At 40.0% G+C, this 20,795-nt stretch overlaps 1 protein-coding gene across 2 annotated transcripts in view; it reads right to left on the bottom strand.

Annotated features, from left to right (window-relative positions):
- Positions 1-91: 91 nt before the first annotated feature.
- prrc1 (proline-rich coiled-coil 1) overlaps positions 92-20,795 on the bottom strand; it is a 41,206-nt gene continuing 20,502 nt past the window's right edge. For both annotated transcript variants that reach the window (XM_068030548.1, XM_068030549.1), the window contains exons 5-9: positions 17,530-17,632; positions 10,301-10,464; positions 6,084-6,187; positions 5,010-5,112; positions 92-2,592 (exon numbers count right to left, since the gene is read on the bottom strand). In XM_068030548.1, coding sequence (XP_067886649.1) covers positions 2,386-2,592; positions 5,010-5,112; positions 6,084-6,187; positions 10,301-10,464; positions 17,530-17,632 — 681 coding nt within the window. In that variant the 3' untranslated portion in view covers positions 92-2,385. The remainder of the gene's footprint in view (positions 2,593-5,009; positions 5,113-6,083; positions 6,188-10,300; positions 10,465-17,529; positions 17,633-20,795) is intronic.

Raw genomic sequence — 20,795 nt, 5'->3', positions numbered from 1 at the left:
CACTTCCTCCAAAAACAATTTAAACCTGGACTTAAGATAACCCAGAACAATGAACAGCAGCAAAAGAAGAGCCATTTTACTGTTATGTTTAGAAAGGACATTTTATTGCATTCAGTTTAAAACAAACTTTGTGATCAAATGACAATATGTTCAGCATTAACATGAATGAGCCAGATAGCCAGTTACTACCAAGTAACACTGAAATTAAGCCCTAAATGGCCATTATTGATGGCACAGGTTCTAGAAATGGGGCAATTTTGCAATGCACATCAGGACCTCACTCTCAAGAGTTCAGTAACTTAAAATCTCAGCAAATCAAGATGGATAGGAAAGCAGTGATGCCATTTTATCTCTGCCAAGGAGCAGTTTCACATCTTCCCTGAATCAAAACAGACTGAATTGAGTCCAATGAAGAACATGGAATCTTGTAATTTGTATCTGCTTTATAAGAGACACTTTCTCACAGCTGAATACAGGAAATTTTCTGAATGCTTTATTCTAATCTTCATTTAATCACTTGGTCACAATCAGCAAACCATGAAGCTAAATAAATGAGCTGGAAAACTTATTAATCCACTTACCAGTAAAGTCATGGTCCCTGGGACAGGTGACAAAATGTACCTAAGACCACGCTGCTGCTTCTGCCTGCTGAATCATTAACTTTGGTCACCAAGAGATTCACCAAGTGACAGGGATCTTTGGTAAATGTACATATTCATTGATCTGATTGCTACTTGCCTCCCAATGTAGAAGTCTAAATGGGAAATATGAGCAAGGGCGTGTAGCACGATTAACAAAATCAAAAGAAAGTTACTCAAAATTTCCCTTTCCACACTTGAATAAAAGAACACAGGAACAGGAGGAGGCCATTCAACCCCCTCAAAGCTCTTCCACCCATTCAATTAGATCATGGCTGATTTGTATCTGAACTCCATCTACCCACTTTGGCTCCATAGCTCTTTAATATCCTTGCCTAACCCTAGTCTATGAATCTCAGTTTTGAAATTTTCATTTGAGCCCCAGCCTCAACAAATTTTTGGGGAAGAGATTTCCACCAACCTTTGTTTGAAGAAGTGCCTCTCAACGTCATCCATGAGTGGCCTAGCGCTAATTTTAAGGTTATGCCCCCTTGCACCTTACAGGATTTTTTTTTTGAAGGGTGCAGGAGGAGAAAGAAAGAAAAAGATTGAAATTTAAAACAGTGGTCAACTAGTACAGTACATAATTTGGAAGACAACAGCAGCTACATTTCAGCAAATTTACTTTTTTCCATGGATCTTCATTTAACTCTAATTTAAGTGGCAGTACAATATGAAAAATAAACCACAGATGCAATATGCAACACCACTGTGAAAGCAGTTACAGCAATGCAGTTTGGAATGTAGATTCACATGTACCAAATTGAAAAGGCACCATTAAAATACTTTGACTATGGTTTATTTATAAACTACTTGCATTATGGTTAATTGTATAGATTCGAGAAAGGAATTACATACATATATATATATATATATAACTAATACAGCACAGCATAGTGCAGTACAAATTAAACATCTCAACTTAAGGGCATATTGCAGTAAAAAAATGTTGCAGACTGATTGTGAAATTAAGGTAGCATTTTAAGGAAAACAGCAGTGTCACTTGTGACATTTCAGTTTTATTCCCTTACAAATAATGACAAAATAGTGTCAAAAATAATTCAAATAAGCCCAGCAATAGCTTCACTTAGCAGTGGAAATTATCTGGTTAGAGTTTGCAAAGACGAGAGTGTTGAATTTTGTCTTAAACAAAGTCTTTCATTCTACCTTGTTACAATTCCAACCTGATAATTCATCCGATAGTCCTTTTTTAAAAAAAAGTGAGTTAATAAGTTGCATCCTGTAAATCATGTATCCATCATTTTGAATTGTAACTTTTAAGCTTATATTACAAAGATAGAGGTAGGGAACGCTAAAATAAAAGCTCAGCACTTGAACAGCCTGCACATTAATCATGCACTTTAACTCATACGTGGGCAACATTTTTATAATGATTAGTTGAAGATGATGTAAACAATTTCAGTCATAAGCGTTACCAACTCTAGTGTCTAGCTTCCTCAGGTGTCATATCTCAACAAAAGTATTGCAACAAAGTTGTCCTTTAATATAAAGTTATAATACACAAAACGCTGTATATTTCAAAATATTTTCCATTACACTGGATCTTCAGTTCTGGAATGTTCCCATTAATCAGTTCCCATGCTGAAATAGGAGACAGCTGAGTTTTGGTTCAGGAACTGAGTTTTTTGTTGATTTTTGTGAGTATAAAAATACATAGTTAAACCATTCTTGAGCATGTAGTGAAGCAATTTAAAAAAAAGTCCCCACTGAACAGAAGCCCACAGTTTTACTTGTTAAATGGTAGCTGTTGCTTGTACATTCCTGCTAAGGATTTGGCCGCGCTGTAGATCATCTGCCTTCGAGACATCCCTGTAAACATGATGTGCCAATCAGTCCGATTGACTTGGGGTAAACTCCTCTCCAACACTTCACCTACTGTAACCATCAGCCCAGACCATCTCAAATTGTAATCAGCTGGAGTGAGGTTTTGTGCCTGATTTAAAACAAAAACACACATTCCTGTTTTAAGCAAATACACCAAGGGTGTTGCAGGCCAACATTTCCTCTCAAATGAATGGAATGGCAAAAAACAGTGTCCGATCCACACTTCGCAAGGTCGTAGGAAAATGCTACGCTCGATTACAACATTGAAACTGTGTCCTGTTGCTCCTACATTATCAAACTACAAACAGAATTGTTTGTTCATTAGACTCCTTTATCCCATTTCTTGTGTGCATTCAAGTCGGAAAGAATGCCTGGGAAAGGATTAACCAGATTGCATACTTTTTTTTTAAAAAAAAGGAAATGAATCTAACATTTCAAAAAAGAACCCAAGGATTACATACAGCAGACAAGGTTAAGGGGAGATTTAATAGAAGTGTTCAACACTGAGGGATTTTGACAGTAAATAAAGAGAAACCGTTTCCGCTGACAGGAAGGTTGATAACCAGAGGACAAAGATTTAAGATAATTGCAAATGAACCAGAGGCAAGATGAGAATTTTTCTTTTAAAGACGCCAAGTTCTGATGATCTGCAATGGACTGCCACTGGTGGTAGAAGCAGATTCAATAGTAATTTTCAAAAGAAAGTTTTTTAAAAAAATGTACAAGGATATGAGGCACGAGCAGGGGAGTGGGACTAATTGTATAGCTCTTTCAAAGAAACGACACAAGCACAATGAGCCAAATGGTCCCCTTCTGTGCTGTAGTATTCTATGTTTCCACCAAAGCAGGTTGCAACACCTAATTATCGGTTTATAAGCTTTTCTCCTATCCTCCCCAAGAAGCAATTGCACGTGGATGGCATAAACTAAGAATGGCTGAAAACTAGGTGCAGAAAAAAATGAAAAAGGACTAAAAAGTAATGGAACATTCCAATACAGTGAACTGGCAAAATAATGTACCAGTCTTTAAAACTAATTGTTAAATCAAATGCAGGAAATTAAGAAAATAATTGATAAAAGACCTACGTTAAACCATTTAATTCATCTGATGGGGTTTAAAATTAAGGATTTTGCATTAACATTGACACTTAAATAACACAAAGATAATTTACCACAAAGGATTACTCAAGAGGCAAGTACTTTGAAGTGTATTTTTCTCTTATTCACCACCCCAGGAAGATCCTTCTCCCTACTCTTTTGAAGTCAACAGTATCAAAAGACAATCAAATCAAACCAGATGAATTAAGGGGAAGATCCTCACTTCCTTCATCACCCCTGTGCTTGCTTATCTACATTAGATCCTGGTTAAGCAATGCCTTGATGTTAAAATTCTCCTCCTCATTTTCAAATCCTTCCATGGCCTGGCCACTCTACTGCTATATTCTCCTCCAGCCCCAAAACCCTCCGAAATATCAATGGTCCTCTAATTCTGTCCTCTTGAGCATCCCCATTTTTAATTGCTCCATCAGTGTTGGTTTTGCCTTCAGCTGCCGAAGCCCTAAGCACTGGAATTCCCTCCTTAAACCTCTGTGCCTCTTCCCTGCTTTATAATGCTCCTAAAATCCTACCTCTTTGACCAAGCTTTTCATCATCTGCTCTAATATCACCATATGTGGCTCGGTGTCAAATTTTGCTTTGTAATGCTCCTGTGAAGTGCCTTGGGATGTGTCATTGCATTAAAGGTACTATATAAATGCAAGTTGTTGCTTGATTCAGATGAGTGACAAACTACCTGTGCCCCACTCCATCACGGCAGCTTTGATGTTCCGCTGCGGCACAATAAATATGAGCATTTGTCAGAAATTCTTTGGGCTGCTACTTTAACAGCCTGCAGTAACTTTGCGGACAGAGACATTTCAGATGAATACGATCATATGCAAAAAGGTGGACAGAAAAAGACCGCCTGGTCCACTGACCCCATCCCAAATTAGAAAACCACAACAAAAAGATGGCTTGTGACTGGACTCCTAGGGCACTTAAAGGCAGTTTATGCAGAGTTGCAGAATTTGCAGCACAGAAACAGGCCATTCAGTCCAAATGGTCTATGCTGATGTTTATGCTCCACTCAAGTCTCCTCCCACCCTACTCATTTAACTCTAACAGTATAACCTTCTATTCCTTTCTCCCTCTTGTATTTAGTTTGCATCTTGTATCTGCTTAGCTATTTTCCCTTTAAATGCATCTATACTATTCACCTCAACCACTTCCTGTGGTAGCAAGTTCTGCATTCTCACCACTTTCTGAACATATATACAATTACAATTGCAACAAAATACAAAATCACATACAATTGTGTCAAATCCATGCTCTGGTTTGATACAAAGTCGAGTGATCACTTTAATTACTGGAACGATTCCATTACTCTCTGCGGAGTTCAAAGTGAGGCATTTTAAACTGAACCAGTTGTATTTTAAAAAGATAGTTGTTTTCTGAAACCATTAGGGATGAGTATTAATGATGCACCAACCTGTTGCACATATTCTAAAGGCACTGGGGTTGCCTGTGTGAAATTTTCCAAACGAATACCATGAGCTGGATCTTCAAGAATCAAACAACCTATGTCAAACCACCTGCAAAACAATGTTTATAAATGAAGGCTGAGATAATCTGGTAACTCCAGGACGCACATGTAAAAAACCACCCTCCAGCTGTGGACAATGTCAAAAACAAATTATAGCAGTAACATCAGATTTAAACAGGGAATTTGAACTCCTTCTACCCATTGGAAATTGCACCAAAGTGGTTTAAAATCCAAGCAGTACACTTACCATTTCGCATTCTGCAGTTTTTCCTCTGGGCAGCTTAAGCTCCTTTGCTCAACTGGAGCTTCATAAGCACTGTCCAGGTTTAGTGCTGTAGGTGGTGGTGTTTATAGTGAGTGTGTTCGGAAAAACATGATTGGTTCACTATATGTGACGGCCAGTATAATCTGGCAGCGTCAATAAAATGTAAAAATCATTACTGAGAGTTGCCCTGGAGTGGCTACTAAGCAGAAATTGCATAGGCAAAAAGGGAAATTTGTTTCCACTCACATATGGAAAAAAATTACCTACCATTAAGTGTGGCAGTATTTTACCTCACAAAAACTTCTGTCAAACCCACAGCTTCACATTTGAATAAAAATAGACTTAACAGGAGGAGGCTGTTCAGTTAGATCATGGCTGATACGTATCTCAACTCCATTTACCAGCTTTAAAGTCTGCTATTTTATTATCGCTTATCAGTCTCTAACAGGCCTACATTTACCACTTATTCTCAAAATATTTATAAAAACTTTTGCTGCTAGCTTTGATATCCCTTGCAAGTTTTTTTTATATTCTTGTTTTGCACCTCCTTACCTTCGTTTTATCCTTTTGTTGCTTCTTACAGCTCTTCCAGTTTGCAAGATTTCTAGTTTTCCCTGCATTTGTTGCAAGCCTTTTCTTTTAGCTTGATCCTATCTTTTACCTCATTAGTTAACCATGGTTGCCGAACTACACAAGTGCAACTCTACTGTGAAAATTTTGCCACCTAAGTATTTTAAGAGGGAGATGCTGCTTACCTATCCGGGAGCAATTCTGCAATGAAGTTCTCAATGGAAACAGTCACCTGTTTTTCATGAATCATTCCTGACCTCCGCAGACTATCGATCCTTTCCTGGGCTCCCTGAAGAAAAAATTGAAGCAACTGCACATTAAATACAACAAACTCTTCATCTTCATTTCATTTTTAAAAAATTATTAGCAATTTTATTGTAGAGTTAAAGATCCATGTTTCCATGGCCTTGAAACAAAGCCAGTAATGCTCTGACAAAGTTTCAGAAATGGGCAACAATTATTTGGGGTCACAGAAGGATTCTTTTATACCAGAATATTACTGCAGACAGTATCTAAACGTGATCCACAATTGCATCACAGAAGTCTGATTGCAAGACTTAACAGCAGTGATATTCATCTGTGGTGGAGGTGCCAAATACACAAAAGTCAATCAGTTGCCCATTATACAACGTCGTCCTGTTTCCCTTTCCTCAGCTTTGTTTTACTTTGGTCACCTGTGCCCTCTAGTGACAAGACTGTAAAATAGTCTTTGGGCATAACAAACAAAATCACGTCAACAACTTGCATTTAGACAGTGCCCTTAACATAGTAAACTGTCCCAAGAACCTTTACAGTTCATATTTCAAAGTTAAGATAAATACGGATGAAGGTCAGTTGGCCCATCCATCTCTTTATTTAAAAAAAAAGGTACAGTCTCCCCATCATGGGGTTCATTGCTTCTTAAAAGATTCTAGGCTTTTTGCCTTCATTACTCTACCTAGAAGTCAACTGCATATGTTGGTCACTCCTTGCGAACTTCCTGACACTGGTCCTAAACAGGCTGGAACCCATGATCCTTTGTCCTACTCCCACATAATTTTCTACATCTTCCATATTGCATTTCCTACATTCCAACAGTGACTACACTTTAAAAGTGCCACATTGGCTATAAAGCGCTTTGAGACGTCTGGTGGCCGTGAAAGGCTCTATATAAATTCAAGTCTCTTTTCCTTCTCCCAAAATTATCACCAAGTCTCCTTCCAAAGGTTCTCCAATTTTAGTCTCAGACCTCAGGCCTGCTGCTAGAGATCAGCCTTGTGGTTCTTCTTTGATTTGCCTGCTAGATTTGAGTGCTTCTTTTGTGTCAGTGACTGGACCTGGATACAGCATTACATAGAGTTTACAGCACAGAAACAGGCATTTGGCTCAACCGGTCTATGCTGCTGTTCATGCTCTATGTGAGCCTCCTCCCACCCTACTTCATCTCACCTTATCGCCTTCTATTCCTTTCTCCCTCATGTTTATCTAGCTTCCCCTTAAAGGCATCTATGTTAATCGCCTCTAACTACTCCCTTTGGTAGCAAATTCCACATTCTCAGCACTCTGTGGGTAAAGAGGTGTCGCCTGAATTCGCTATTAGATTTTATCTTGCATTCCTGGCCCCTAATTTTCAACTCCCCCACAAATGAAAACATTTTCTCTAAATCTGTCCTATCAAAACTCTTTCATAATTTTTGAAGACCTCTTGGCTTTTTCTTTTCTGGAGAAGAGAGCTTGTTCAGTATTTCCGGATAGTTCTAACCTACTAGAAAAGCTTAAATTGGCAGGGATTTGGGATAACATTTGAAAATGAGTAAGAAATTTGCTGAATACTGGATTGAAAAACAATTGAAGTGCTAAGCAGTTTGCCTCAGGAATAGGTGTTGAGCCTCCAATTTTTAAATTTGCTTTAGTGACCTATATTCAGAAAAGCTATGCAAATGGATAAATTCCAAGATTACATCAAATGGAGGGATGGTTGATAGAGGAGGCTGGACAAAATTAGAAAAAATACATAAGGGAACAGAACAAGGACAGATGACAATTAATGCAGACAAGTCTGAAATACTATATGCAAGGAGAAAAAAAAAACAGATAAAATAAGTAGTGCATGAAGTATGCCAAAATAACCAAGAGCAGCATTAAGAAATCTGAACTGTAAATTTCAGCACAGGCAACCACTCTGAAGTGGCAATAAAACGGAGTAAATAGACAAGTGAACAACATTGTGAAAGCAAGAGCGTAGGCAGAGAAAGTCGCTGTATAATGTGCTAGTCAGACCAACCTTACAACACTGCGCACAGTTTTGTCTTATAAAAATGATTAGATAGATAGATAGATAGATAGATAGATAGATAGATATAGATAGATGACTCAATGGGAACATAAAATTGAATATCTACCCCCTCCCCAAGCTATACCAGGAAAATTGATTTTAGTATTTCATATTAATTTGGTGTATTTCGTATTTCAATTTCATCACATTTTATTTAATGCATAAAGAACTGCAATATTAAACTACAAATTTCTGTGTCAGAGTGGGTCAATACAGATGTCATTTGAATGCAAATACCAAGATTCAATCACCTATGATGTTGGGCATGGAGTCAAAACCATCTGTAGCCTTCTGGTGAAGAGAGGTTAGAGGGCAGGAGATAACACTGCTTGTTGTGGGACCTTACCACACTTAAATTAGTTGCTGCATGTCCTACATTACAACATGACTAGACTTCAAAAGTGCTTCATTGGCTGTACGGCACTTTGGGATGGCCTGAGGTTGTGAAAGGTGTTATAGAAATGCAAGTCTTTCTTTTGATTGCAATTTGAGAAGCAGAGTTAATTGAAGCATAGCAGTTTCTCTGCAGTATCGGCTCAGGAGCTGGAAGATGACAAACTGAGACACCACTGACAGGAGGGTGTGATTCATGGCACATCAAGTAACAAGTGTCAGCAATGACTTAGTTGTAGCATCCTCACCAGAGTCAGGAGGTCATGTGTTCAAGCTCTACTCTAGAGATTTGGGTACATTATCTCAGCTGATATTTTCAATCCAGTAATTTCAGAAGAGATGTAACACTGCTGCCCCATCTGCTTGTTTAACTGGACGTCGAAAATCTCATGACACTAACTGAAGATGACTAGGAAGGGCTCTCCCAGTGTCCTGGCCAACATTCATGCTTTAACCAACACCACTGTAATCAGAATATCTGGTCATCTATTTTATTGCTGTTTTGAGATCTTGCTTTGTGCAAATTGTTTGCTGCATTTGCATACAAAACAATTATTACACGGTTAGAAGACATGGACAGGAAAAGTATTTCAAAAGTACAACAGATGTTGAGCACAGAATCTCATTCTTTTACACTGCCTTTTGGAATGTAAAGCTGGGGCTCAAGAAAAAGATAAGCACCTACGTGATTATTGTGTCCAGTATTAATGGGAACATAGATGGCATAGTATGAGACTTCATCAAGAGGGCCCAGTGACCCTGAAGGAGGAAGATGAGATGTAATAGGGAAAGGGAAGGGAAAGCATCGAGATTAAGTCAGCACACCTATGTCAAATCAATCGTACCGTTTTACCCATGTACATCCCTGTAATGTAGAGGGGCAATAGCATGTCTTAGAATAGTTAGATTAGTGAACTGCAGCTCAGAAGTGCATAAAAAATGAATTGTTAACAAGACTTTAGACTTGATGCGGGAAAGTTTGAGCTGAAGAGCTGTATGCTCAATAGATCTGTTCCCGAATCAGGCTTACATGATTTTTTTGGAAATTTTTTTGTTTGATTAAACTATGAATAAACAAAACTTTGCTTGTACATTATTGTCTTTCTGCCATCAAAAGAACTTACCTAAAGTTGCCAGCAACGCTTCATAAAAATACTTCAATCGGTGTGTTTTAGAACAGCCTGAGGATTTGAAAGGTGCTATAAAAGATTTTTCTTTCCTTCTTCCTCAGGCAATTTCCATTATAAACTTGGACAAATTAATTTATAATGGGGGAAATGAAGAGTATGTAGACTCCAGGGTATACAGATCATTCATTCTTTGCTGTACAGCTGATTTGCATAGGTAAGGTGATTCACTGCTTTCCCTTCTCCATTACATTGAACACTACGACACAAACAAGCCATTTGGCCAGTGCGGAGAATCTGAGACCTCTGCAGCTGATCCTGGACCCATTTTAGTGGTTGCAGCCATACATGTAGGGAACAAAGTGGGAAACAGAGCCCCAAATTTTTCTAAGTATGTGTCATTTTTGTTTTTACTCAAACCTGTGTTCACAATGTACCAGAATTAGAGGAAACACATGAACTAAATTCAACCCGTACCGTTATGTTCATCTGAAGAACTGTACTCACAAATGACAGTATCTCTGAAGGTCAGCCTTCAATGTGAAATACATTGCAAATTAAAACTTACCTTTAATCCTGCTGCATAGCCAACAGGCTGTGGGGCAATATTTGATTGGCCGTCTTCCCCGGTAACTGTGGCCAATCCAAACATTTCCTGGAAAGCCTCCCGAATAGCTGTCACTTTGACTTCTTTATTGGAAGTTACCAAAATATCCAGATCGCCTCCAGATTCTGGAGGGGGGAGGGAAAAAACAAGTAAATCAAAGGGAGGGTTCTGTGTATCGGACATAGGAAGCAAAAGAAACTCACTGGGTAACATCCAATCAATGTAAACATGCATACTCAAACAGACCACTAAGCAAAAAAAATCTAAACTAACTCTAGCTAACCAGCTGCATTAACATCTATAAAGTCAACACAAGGCAGTTTCACTTTACGCCAATGTTGAAGTTGTGGAATAAATTCAGTCAGATCAGCTCTGACTCTGGATTGAAGCCTCCTCCAGAAGGGAGTCTCATTCAGCTTCTCACTAGCACTACAATAGCACCATAAATTCAGCCAAAGTGTCGCTCTCCATGCAGAATGACACGGCTCACTCTTTTGCTGCTTGAAAGCCATTTAGGTCTGAAAATAAATACTACTGAATTTTACAGCACAGGCCATTCAGCCCAACTGGTCGAGACTGGTGTATATTGGTGTTTATTCGCCACTCGAGCCTCCTCCCACTACTTCATCTCACCCCAATATACTCTTCTATTCCTTTCTCACTCATGTGTTCATCTAGCTTCCCCTTAAATGCAACTCTACTATTCACCTCAACTACTCCTTGTGGTAGCATGTTCCACATTCTCATCACTCTCGGGTTAAAGAGATTTCTCCTGAATTCCCTATTGGATTTATTAGTGACTGTCTTATATTTATGGCCCCTAGTTTTGGAATTATCCCACAATTGAAATATTCCTCTCTATGTCTACCCTATTGAACCCCTTCATAATTTTAAAGATCTCTATCAGGTCACCCCTCAACCTTTCCTTTTCCAGAGAAAAGAACTCCAAACCTGTTCAGTATTTCCTGGGAGGTATAAAAGAAATGCAATAAAAACAAGAAATGCTGGAAATACTCAGCAGGTCTGGCAGCATCTGTGGAGAGAGAAGCAGAGTTAACGTTTCAGGTCATTGACCCTTCATCAGAACTGACAAATATTAGAAATGTTTTGCTTTTATAAAAGAAATGCATGCTGCAATCACTGAAAGAAAGAAATTGCTGCAGAGCAACATAATCTAGCAGTGCTGATGATTTAGGGTCGAACTTCAATGTTGAGAATTCCAACTGAGATCAAAAAATTAAATAAAAGCAGAACATTCAGAACCTGAAAGAGAAAGGCAGGTGAATCATTCCAGTAACATCCGAAAGATTCTACCATGAACATTAATGGGTCTTTGGTCTTTTAGATGCTGACTACATACATGGTTTGTTAATACATCTGCCCGCTCCCCCGCCAACAACCCCACCACACACAGAGAAATTGAAATAATACTTTGCAACATAATGAAAGAAGATTTCAGTACTCCATCGTCACAAAGAACAAGCTTGTGTTTACAGATCACCTCATTAAGTCCTCAGGACATCCTCAAGCAATTAATTTGAAGAGCAATCACTATTACATAGACAAATACTGCAGCTAATTTGCACACAGCAATGCTCCAGAAATAGCAGTGACCAGTAAATTAATTTCTGGTGGTGTCGATTGAGGGAGAAGTGTTGACAAGGACACCAGGAGAACTCCCTGCTCTTCTTCAAAAATGTCATGGGAACTTTTACAACCACCAGAACCAAGACAGATGGGGCCCTATTTTAACCTCTCATTGGAAGGATGACATAAGATCACTTCCTTGATATGGCACTAAAGTGTCAACCTAGTTTGATAAGCTCAAGTGCTGGAGTAGAACTTGAACCCACAACCTTTAGAGTAGAGCATACTACCCAGTGAGCTAAGCTGACACACAAAATGAAATTTCCTATTCTGGGATGCCAACTATTTAACTGGGCCACGCAGTTCCTGCTAATAAACAATACTTTTAAAATAGCATTCTTTCAGATTAGATAGCCTTTTGACACAGAGAGTCATCACACTACTCCATAAAGTTTTAGGAGCTGACTGCATTTTTGCCATTCTAGGAATAGCAATGTTCGATATTGGTTAAGAACACTGCACATCAGGCTGCAGGACAGGCCCTCTCATGAACCAGTGCATAAAATTAAAATAACCAAGTCATTCAGACCAGCCAGTTCATTTTTACTCTCCACACAAGTAACCATCCTTATCCCATGGGCCTGCTCTGTCCCCCTATCCCATTTTTCTTCAACCATCCAACTAACCTTTCCTTAAATGCTGACATGACTTTTATCTTCAATCATTTAACTCCAGCAGTCCATTACACACAGTCACTGGAAGTGGTCTGTTTTGATATTCTCTGTCCCACCCCTTCATAATTTCAACATCTCTATCAGATGGTGCAGAGTGAGAGGAAATTCAAATACAGTTGGCCCCTTTATAGTTAGAAGAGGAGTTGTTACATCCCCAATATCCTTGGTTACAAACAGCATTGGTAGAGACCTGGCAGCATCTTAACCAACTACCCGCAGCCAGGTCGAGTGATTGAAGATTCTGCTCCCTTTCTATCATTTGAGAGTAATAATTTCAGAAACCAATTTTCAACTTGTATTTATATAGTGCCTTTAATGCAGTAATACAGCCCAAAACACTTCATCGGAGCAAAATTGGACACTGAGCCACATCAGAAGATATTAGATGAAATGACCAAAATTAGAGGCCAGAACTGGAGGAGCAGAGTTCTCGGAGGGTTGATGGGCAAATTTTCAAGTAGTCCCAGGCCACATTGGCGATAAGCCACAAAACTAATATGAAATTAATCAACCTTTCTTTACATTACAACAATGACAATGCTTCCAAAGTATTTCATTGGCAGTGAAGCCTTTTGGAGGTCGCGAGGTCATGAAAGGCGCCATAGAAATCCAAATTTTGTTTCTTTATGTCGAGGCAACACTGAAATTCACACTGTCAGATTGTTCAAACAAGAAAATAAAAAGCATTTTAAGAAATAACATACATTGCTGACATACTACTTTATCAATGGCTTCATACACATTTTACAGCCATTATTAATCAGTCAGAGAATCAGATTTGTAAAAAAAAACAATGGTGTAAAGACAATCACAAAAATGAGCCAGTTCAACAAAGAACCACAGAATATTGAAGGCCATTCAGCCCATCGTGTCTGCACCAGCTGAAAAATCAAGCTGACCAATCTAATCCCACCTTCCAGCACCTGGTTCGTAGCCTTGCAGGTCACAGCACTTCAGGTGCATGTCCAGGTACCTTTTAAATGAGTTGAGGGTTTCTGCCCCCACCACCGTCCTTGGCAGTGAATTCCAGACACACACCACCCTCTGGGTGAAAAGGTTTTTTCTCACGTCCCCTCTAATCCTTCTAACAATCACCTTAAATCTGTGCATCCATTAACTGATCTCTCTGCCAGGCAAACAGGCCCTCCCTCTCTATTCTATCTGGGCCCCTCATAATTTTGTACACCTCAACTAAGTCACCCCTCAGCCTCCTCTGTTCTAAGGAAAACAACCTGATCCGATCCAATCTTTCCTCATAGCTGCAACTTTCAAGCCCTGGCAAGATTCTTGTAAATCTCCTCTGCACTCTCTCCACAGCAATTATGTCCTTCCTGTAATGTGGTGACCAGAATTGTATGCAATACTCCAGCTGTGGCCTAACCAGCGATTTATACAGTTCCAGTATTACATCCCAGCTTTTGTACTCTATACCTCGGCCAATACAGGAAAGTATTCCATATGCCTTCTTCACCACTTTATCTACCTGTTCTGCCACTTTCAGGGACCTGTGGACATGCACTCCAAGGTCTCTCACTTCTTCTACCCCTCTCAATATCCTCCCATTTATTGTGTATTCCCTCGTTTTATTTGCCCTCCTCAAATGCATTACCTCACACTTCTCTGGATTGAATTCCATTTGCCACTTTTCCGCCCACTCAACCAAACCATTGATATTATTCTGGAGTCTACAGCTATCCACTTCACTATCAACTACACAGCCAATTTTTGTGTCATCAGCAAATTTCCAAATCATGCCTCCCATATTTATTATATACCACAAACAGCAAGGGTCCCAACATTGAGCCCTGTGGAACGCCACTGAAAACTGCTTTCCATTCGCAAAAACATCCGTTGACTACTACCCTTTGCTTCCGGTCACTGAGCCATTTTTGCATCCAACACATTCCCCTGTATCCCATGGACTTTCATTTTTCTGACAAGTTTGACATGCAGGACCTTGTCAAATGCCTTACTAAAATCCATGTAGACCACTGCATTACCCTCATCAATCCTCCTTGTTACTTCCTCAAAAAACTTAATCAAGTTAGTAAGACATGACCTTCCCTCAACAAATCCATGCTGACTATCCCTGATTAATCTGTGCCTTTCTAAATGGCAGGTTACCCTGTACCTCAGAATTGATTCTAATAATTTACTGAACACAGAGGTCAGATTGAACGGCCTATAATTATTTGGCCTACCCCTTGCACCATTTTTAAACAATGGTACAACGTTTGCAGACCTCCAATCCTCTGGCACCTCGCCCGTATCTAGTGAGGCTTTGAAGATGATCCTCAGCACATCCGCTATTTCCTCCCTGGCTTCCTTTAACAACCTGGGATGCAATCCATCTGGCTCTGGCGATTTATCCACGTTCAAGGGCGTCAGGCCCTCTAGTACTTCCTCTCTCATTATGCTCATCTTATCCAATATTTCACACTCCCCCTCTTTAACTACAATGTCTGCATCATGCCTCTCCTTTGTGAGGAGTGACAAAAATCTAATTAAGAACCCTGCCCATATCTTCTGCACCCACGTGCAAGTTCTCTTATACATCTCTGATAGGCCCTACCCTTTCCTTAGTTATCCTCTTTCTCTTAACGTACTGATTAAACAACTTTGGGTTTTCCTTGATTTTACCTGCCAATAATTTTTCATGTCCTCTCTTTGCCTTTCTAATTTCCCTTTTTACTTCACCCCTGCACTTTCTATACTCCTCTAGGCTTTCTAAAGTATTAAGATATTTGTGATCGTCATAAGCTTTCTTTTTCTGCTTTAACTTACCCTGTAAGCTTCTAGATAACCAGGGGGTTCTACATTTGGTGGTACCACCCTTAATCTTTGTGGGGACATGCCTACACAGTGCCTGTAGAATCTCGCTTTTGAATGCCTCCCACTGGTTTGCCACTGATTTTCCTTCAAGTAGCTGTATCCAGTCTAATAGTGTAGGAGGGAGGGCTTCAGATTTCTGGGGCTTTGGGACCAGTTCTGGGGAAGGTGGGACCTGCACAAGCCAGACGGTCCACACCTGAACAGGACTGGGACAAATATCCTTGCAGGAAGATTTGCTAGTGCTGTTGGGGATGGTTTAAACTAGTGTGGCAGAGGGATGGGAACCTGAGGGCCATTTCAGATAGGACAATTTCAGGGCAGGGAATGGGAGGCAAAAAGATTAACAAGTGATACTGAAAGACAGAAGAAACAAAGGTTAAAAAGTGTGCAGCACAGGAATTTGGCAGTGTTAAAAGGTATTCATTTAAATGCAAGGAGTATAGTACATAAAGCCGATGAGCTGAGGGCACAGATAGACACATGGCAACACAATATCATTGCTAGAACGGAAACTTGGCTTAAAGAGGGGCAAGAATGGCAGCTCAACATCCCTGGATAGAGTGTTTTCAGACAGGATAGAGAGGGGGATAAAAAAGGTGTAGCAATCAATAACAGCTGTGAGGGATGATATGCTAAATGAATCAATGAGGCAATATGACTGGAGATCAGAAATAAAAAAGGGGCAGCCACATTACTAGGAGTGTATAATAGATCCCCAAATAGCGAGAGGGGGATAGAAGAACAAATATGCAAATATCTGAGTGCAAAAACTATAGGGCAATAATAGTTGGGGATTTCAACTACCCTAATATCAACTGGGATACAAACAGTGAAGGGCACAGAGGGCACAAAATTCTTGAACTGCATTCAAAAGAACTTTTTTAGCCAGCACGTAACAAGCCCGAGAGGGGGTTTAAATTCTAGATTTAGTCTTCGGAAATGAAACTGGGCAACTGAATGAAGTAGCAGTGGATGACAATTTTGGAGATAGTGACCATAATACAGCTAGTTTTAGGATATTCACGGAAAAACATAAACTTAAATGATTCAAAGAGGACCACAATCCAAAAATCTATATGCCCACCTAGAATGAAGTATACTACTGCCTGTAATGCTTTCAAGCTAATTTATTTTACAAATCAAATACAACAGTATGTACAAAACCAGGCAGCGCACAGGAAACTGTATTTATATGGCACCTTTAATGTTGGAAAGCATCACTTTTTAAAAACAAAAACTGGCACTAAGCCAAAGGAAAAAATATTAGGTTAGGGAGGTAGATTGAGAGGGATCTTCAAGGAGGAGAATTGGGGGACTGTGGGAGGGTTTAAGGAGTGGAATTTCAAAGCATGGGGCTTAGATGATTTAAAGCATGGCCACCAACAGCAGCTCAAAAGGAAGGTAGAAACCACTGCAGTACGCTCTGGGGGCAGTGTGACGATTCCTATTCAGTAATTCCTGCCTTTGCTCTAGTACAACACAAGGGTCCAGAGCTGGGGAGCAGGGGGAAAGAGTCCGTGGTGCATTTTCCATTGAAAGACAAATCACTGTTGTAAGCCTTCAGCCCATGTGCTGGAATCAAAGAACTGAGAGCTTTCTGGTGGGGGGGGGGGGGGGGGGGGGGGGGCGTGTAGCGGCTGTAATGCTGAAGGAGGTTACAGAGATAGGGCAGGACAAAACCACCAGGGGATTTAAACATGAAAATTTATAAATTTAAGGTGGTCTGGGAACCACTATTGAGGCGATAGACAATGAGCAAGCGAAATTCTGTGCAGAACAGTACACAGGTAAGAGTTTCAAATAAGCTGAAGTTTACATAGGATTGGAGGATGGGAGGCCATTCACGAGAGCAGTCAGGTCTGGAGGTGACAAAGGCACAGATGCGGGTTTCAGCTGCAGATGGGCTGAGGTTGGGGCGGAGGTGGGCGACATCACGCAAGTGGGATTTGACAAACTCCAAGGTAACCACTCCCATTTACTTTATGTTTCGAATGATCTAAGCATAATAGATTAGAATTTTTGTTGTGTTATACTCACTGATGTAGGGAGCCATGCCAGGATCCAGGGTGGTAATCATGGACTCCACTGAATGTTTTGTTTTATCCAAAACTGATTTCACAACTGGGTTTCCTGCCACACCCTAAGAGTAATAAGTGAAAACTCAAATTTAAATGCCAAATTGTTCTGCTTTAATGTACAAGTCTATCACAAACGCAATCAGCAACAAGGGGTGTCCACACTGCTCACAAGGGATGGAGTATTTATGTAATTGAATTCAAACATAGAATTTACAGCACAGTAACAGGCCATTCAACACAACTGGTCCGTATTGGTTTTTATGCTCCACACAAGTATTCTTCCCCCCTGTCAATACATCCTACTATTCCTTTCTCCCTCACGCACTTATCTAGTTTCACTTTAAATGCATCTATGCTACTCACCTCAACTAATTCATGTATTAGTAATTTCTGTACTCTTTAGGTAGAGGTTTTTCCTGAATTGCCCATTTGTTTTATTAGTCACTGTCTTCTATGTATGGCCTCTAGTTCTGGTCTTCCCGACAAGGGTACACCTACCCTTTTAAATCTCGTGCTTTAAAGACCTCTATATGAAGTCACCCCTCAGCTTTCCTTTTCTAGAGAAAAAGCAAGACCCTGTTCGGTCTTTCTTGATAGTGTTACAAGAGTTTTTTTTTTAATTGAAAGCTTAGAATTGTGTGTTTTTTTAAAAACTGAGAAAAAGGATTTTTCTGTGAACATTGAATGCTGAAACGTGGTGTTTGAACTGAGTGAAACAGACTGCAAGGCACCTGTTTCCAAACAACTCAGCTGAGGGAAATGACAGGTCACATGACTTGATTGTTAAAATTTTAGTTTCACTTTTGCATTGTGAAAGACCAGTGAGCTGGACAAGCAGCATGCAGTGAAATCTGGCTGGGACCTGCTTGCAGACCAGAGAAATTACCTCTCTCTATAAAGGAAGGGCTGCATCTCTTGGAAATAAATCCTACATTTGAGGTGTGGCTGTGGTCTGCCTGGAGAGGAAAAGACCCCCAGGGAGAGGAAAAGACCCCCGGAGAAAGGAATTGCTACTTTCTGTGGAGGAGGACCGCTTTACAGAGAGGAAGCCCCTGAATTTGAAAGGTTGCAGATTCCTACTGCCTCCAGTCTCTGAAGAATTCCTGTCTCAAGAGTGATTCCTGTTGCCTCGTGTGTTTTGGCAGACCATGAAATCTCAAGAAAACTCTACATGGGGGGAGTGCAAAGAAGATTTACTAGGCTGATTCCTAGGATGGTAGGATTGACGTATGAGGAGAGATTGGGTCGACTAGGCCTATATTCACCAGAGTTTAGAAGAATGAGAGGGGATCTCATAGAAACCTATAAAATTCTCACAGGACTAGACAGGCTAGATTCAGGGAGGATGTTTCCAATGGCTGGGGAGTCGAGAACCAGGGGTCAAAGTCTCAGGATATGCCATTTAGAACTGAGATGAGGAGAAATTTCTTCACTCAGTGTGGTGAACCTGTGGAATTGTCTACCACAGAAGGCAGTGGAGGCCAAGTCATTAAATATATTCAAGAAGGAGATAAATATATTTCTTAATGCCAAAGGGATATAGGGAGAAAAAGGGAATAGGGTACTGAATCAGATGATCAGCCATGATCTTTTTTAAATGGCCGAGCAGGCCCAAAGGGCCGAATGGCCTATTCCTGCTCCTATTTTCTATGTTTCTATTGTTAGAATGCTACTTCAAAACCTAAGCAGATCTGTTGCTACACCCTTTGCTGAAAAATCTGTATGATGCCTGTTGCAGAAGAATTGCCTTGAACCCCTATCCATCACAGACTGTTCAACCACCTGGCTTGGAGAGACTTTGAGTGGCATCCCTCACCTTACTGGAAACATCCTGCCAGAACATGATAAACGCAATTATTTTTTTTTCTTTTTATTCCTAAGAAACAGCTATAAACCAAAACATCCTTTTTCCCCAGTTAACCTTTTTTTAAAAAAATGCAAGTGTGTGTGCACGTGTTTGAAAAAAATTCTTTCACATATAGAGTTATCCCATTATTGTTTAAGACGTCGTTTATCAATAAATAGTTAATTTTGTTGTTGTTTAAGAAAACCTGGTTTGGTGTGCTTTATTCTGGGGGACAAAGAGTGCTTAATTTGGCTATTCTCCAGCAGGTGGAAAACTTTACAATATGTTGTGACCTGTGGAGTAGTGGGACTGAATTAAGTGCATTACTCCCACCTTGGTCATAACAATAGTTATATCCTCACAGTCGAGGTTATCATTCTTGTAAATCTTTTTTGCACTTTCTCCAGTGCCTCTATATCCTTTGTAATAAGACGACCTGAACTATGCACAGTATTCAAAGTGTGGTCTACCAAGATCCTATACATCCTATATAAGTTTAGCATAACCTCTGCGCTTTTCAATTCTATTTCTCTCAAACTGATACATCCAATCAAGTTGCATCTCCTGGTAATTACAGAAGTAATGCATCGGTTATATACCTTACCCAATGTCAAAGCGATACAAGCAAGCAATGAAAACATGGCACCTATTTATATCACAAAGTAGCTAATCCATGGGTGCAGTGAAAACTTACTAGGTACAAGCACATTTGCGTCTCCATCCATCCCTCTCCCCAGGAAGAAAAAAATTATTTTGGGCAATTTTCCCTTGAAAGAGAAATGATCTTTGCGAACACTGCCCTATTAGCAGCACCACAGTCTCATTTCTGATGTTGACGTATGAGTGTGCCTGCCAGTATTCCTGAGTGCCGTCTTCCTCAAGCACAGTCCTTATTGTATATTTTGGGCGGGTTTATGTGAACATGATTCACCCGCTATGGTACACAATGGTCAGTATAACGGGGCAGCATTTTACTACTGTTTTCGGTGCAAAAGACAATTCAAAGGGATATTATTGACAGGTATTTGATTGTTTACAGTGTTAAAACCAAAAGCAAAGCGCAATTTGGTGAGAGCTGTTTCTGGAATAAATAAACTGAGCTTTTTAAAAAAAATTCTTTCATGGGACGTGAGCATCACTGGCAGGCCAACATTTATTGCGCTTCCCTAATTGCCCGAGAATGTGGTGGTGAGCCAATTTCTTGAACCACTGCAGTCCTATATATTTGGGCAGCGGTTGAACCCGAGACACTACACCTGTAGTGTCTCCCACCCGCCCTCCTCCTCTAACCAAAAAAAAGGACTCGGTGGTGTGCAGATAAGGTAAGGCTTTTTCTATTTATTTTTTTTTCGTGTGATTGGTTAAAAACTTTTCGTTCC

This window comes from Heterodontus francisci, chromosome 4 (genome assembly GCF_036365525.1).
Source record: "Heterodontus francisci isolate sHetFra1 chromosome 4, sHetFra1.hap1, whole genome shotgun sequence".
NCBI classification, from domain to species: domain Eukaryota; kingdom Metazoa; phylum Chordata; class Chondrichthyes; order Heterodontiformes; family Heterodontidae; genus Heterodontus; species Heterodontus francisci.
This window is presented reverse-complemented; position numbering and strand designations above follow the sequence as displayed.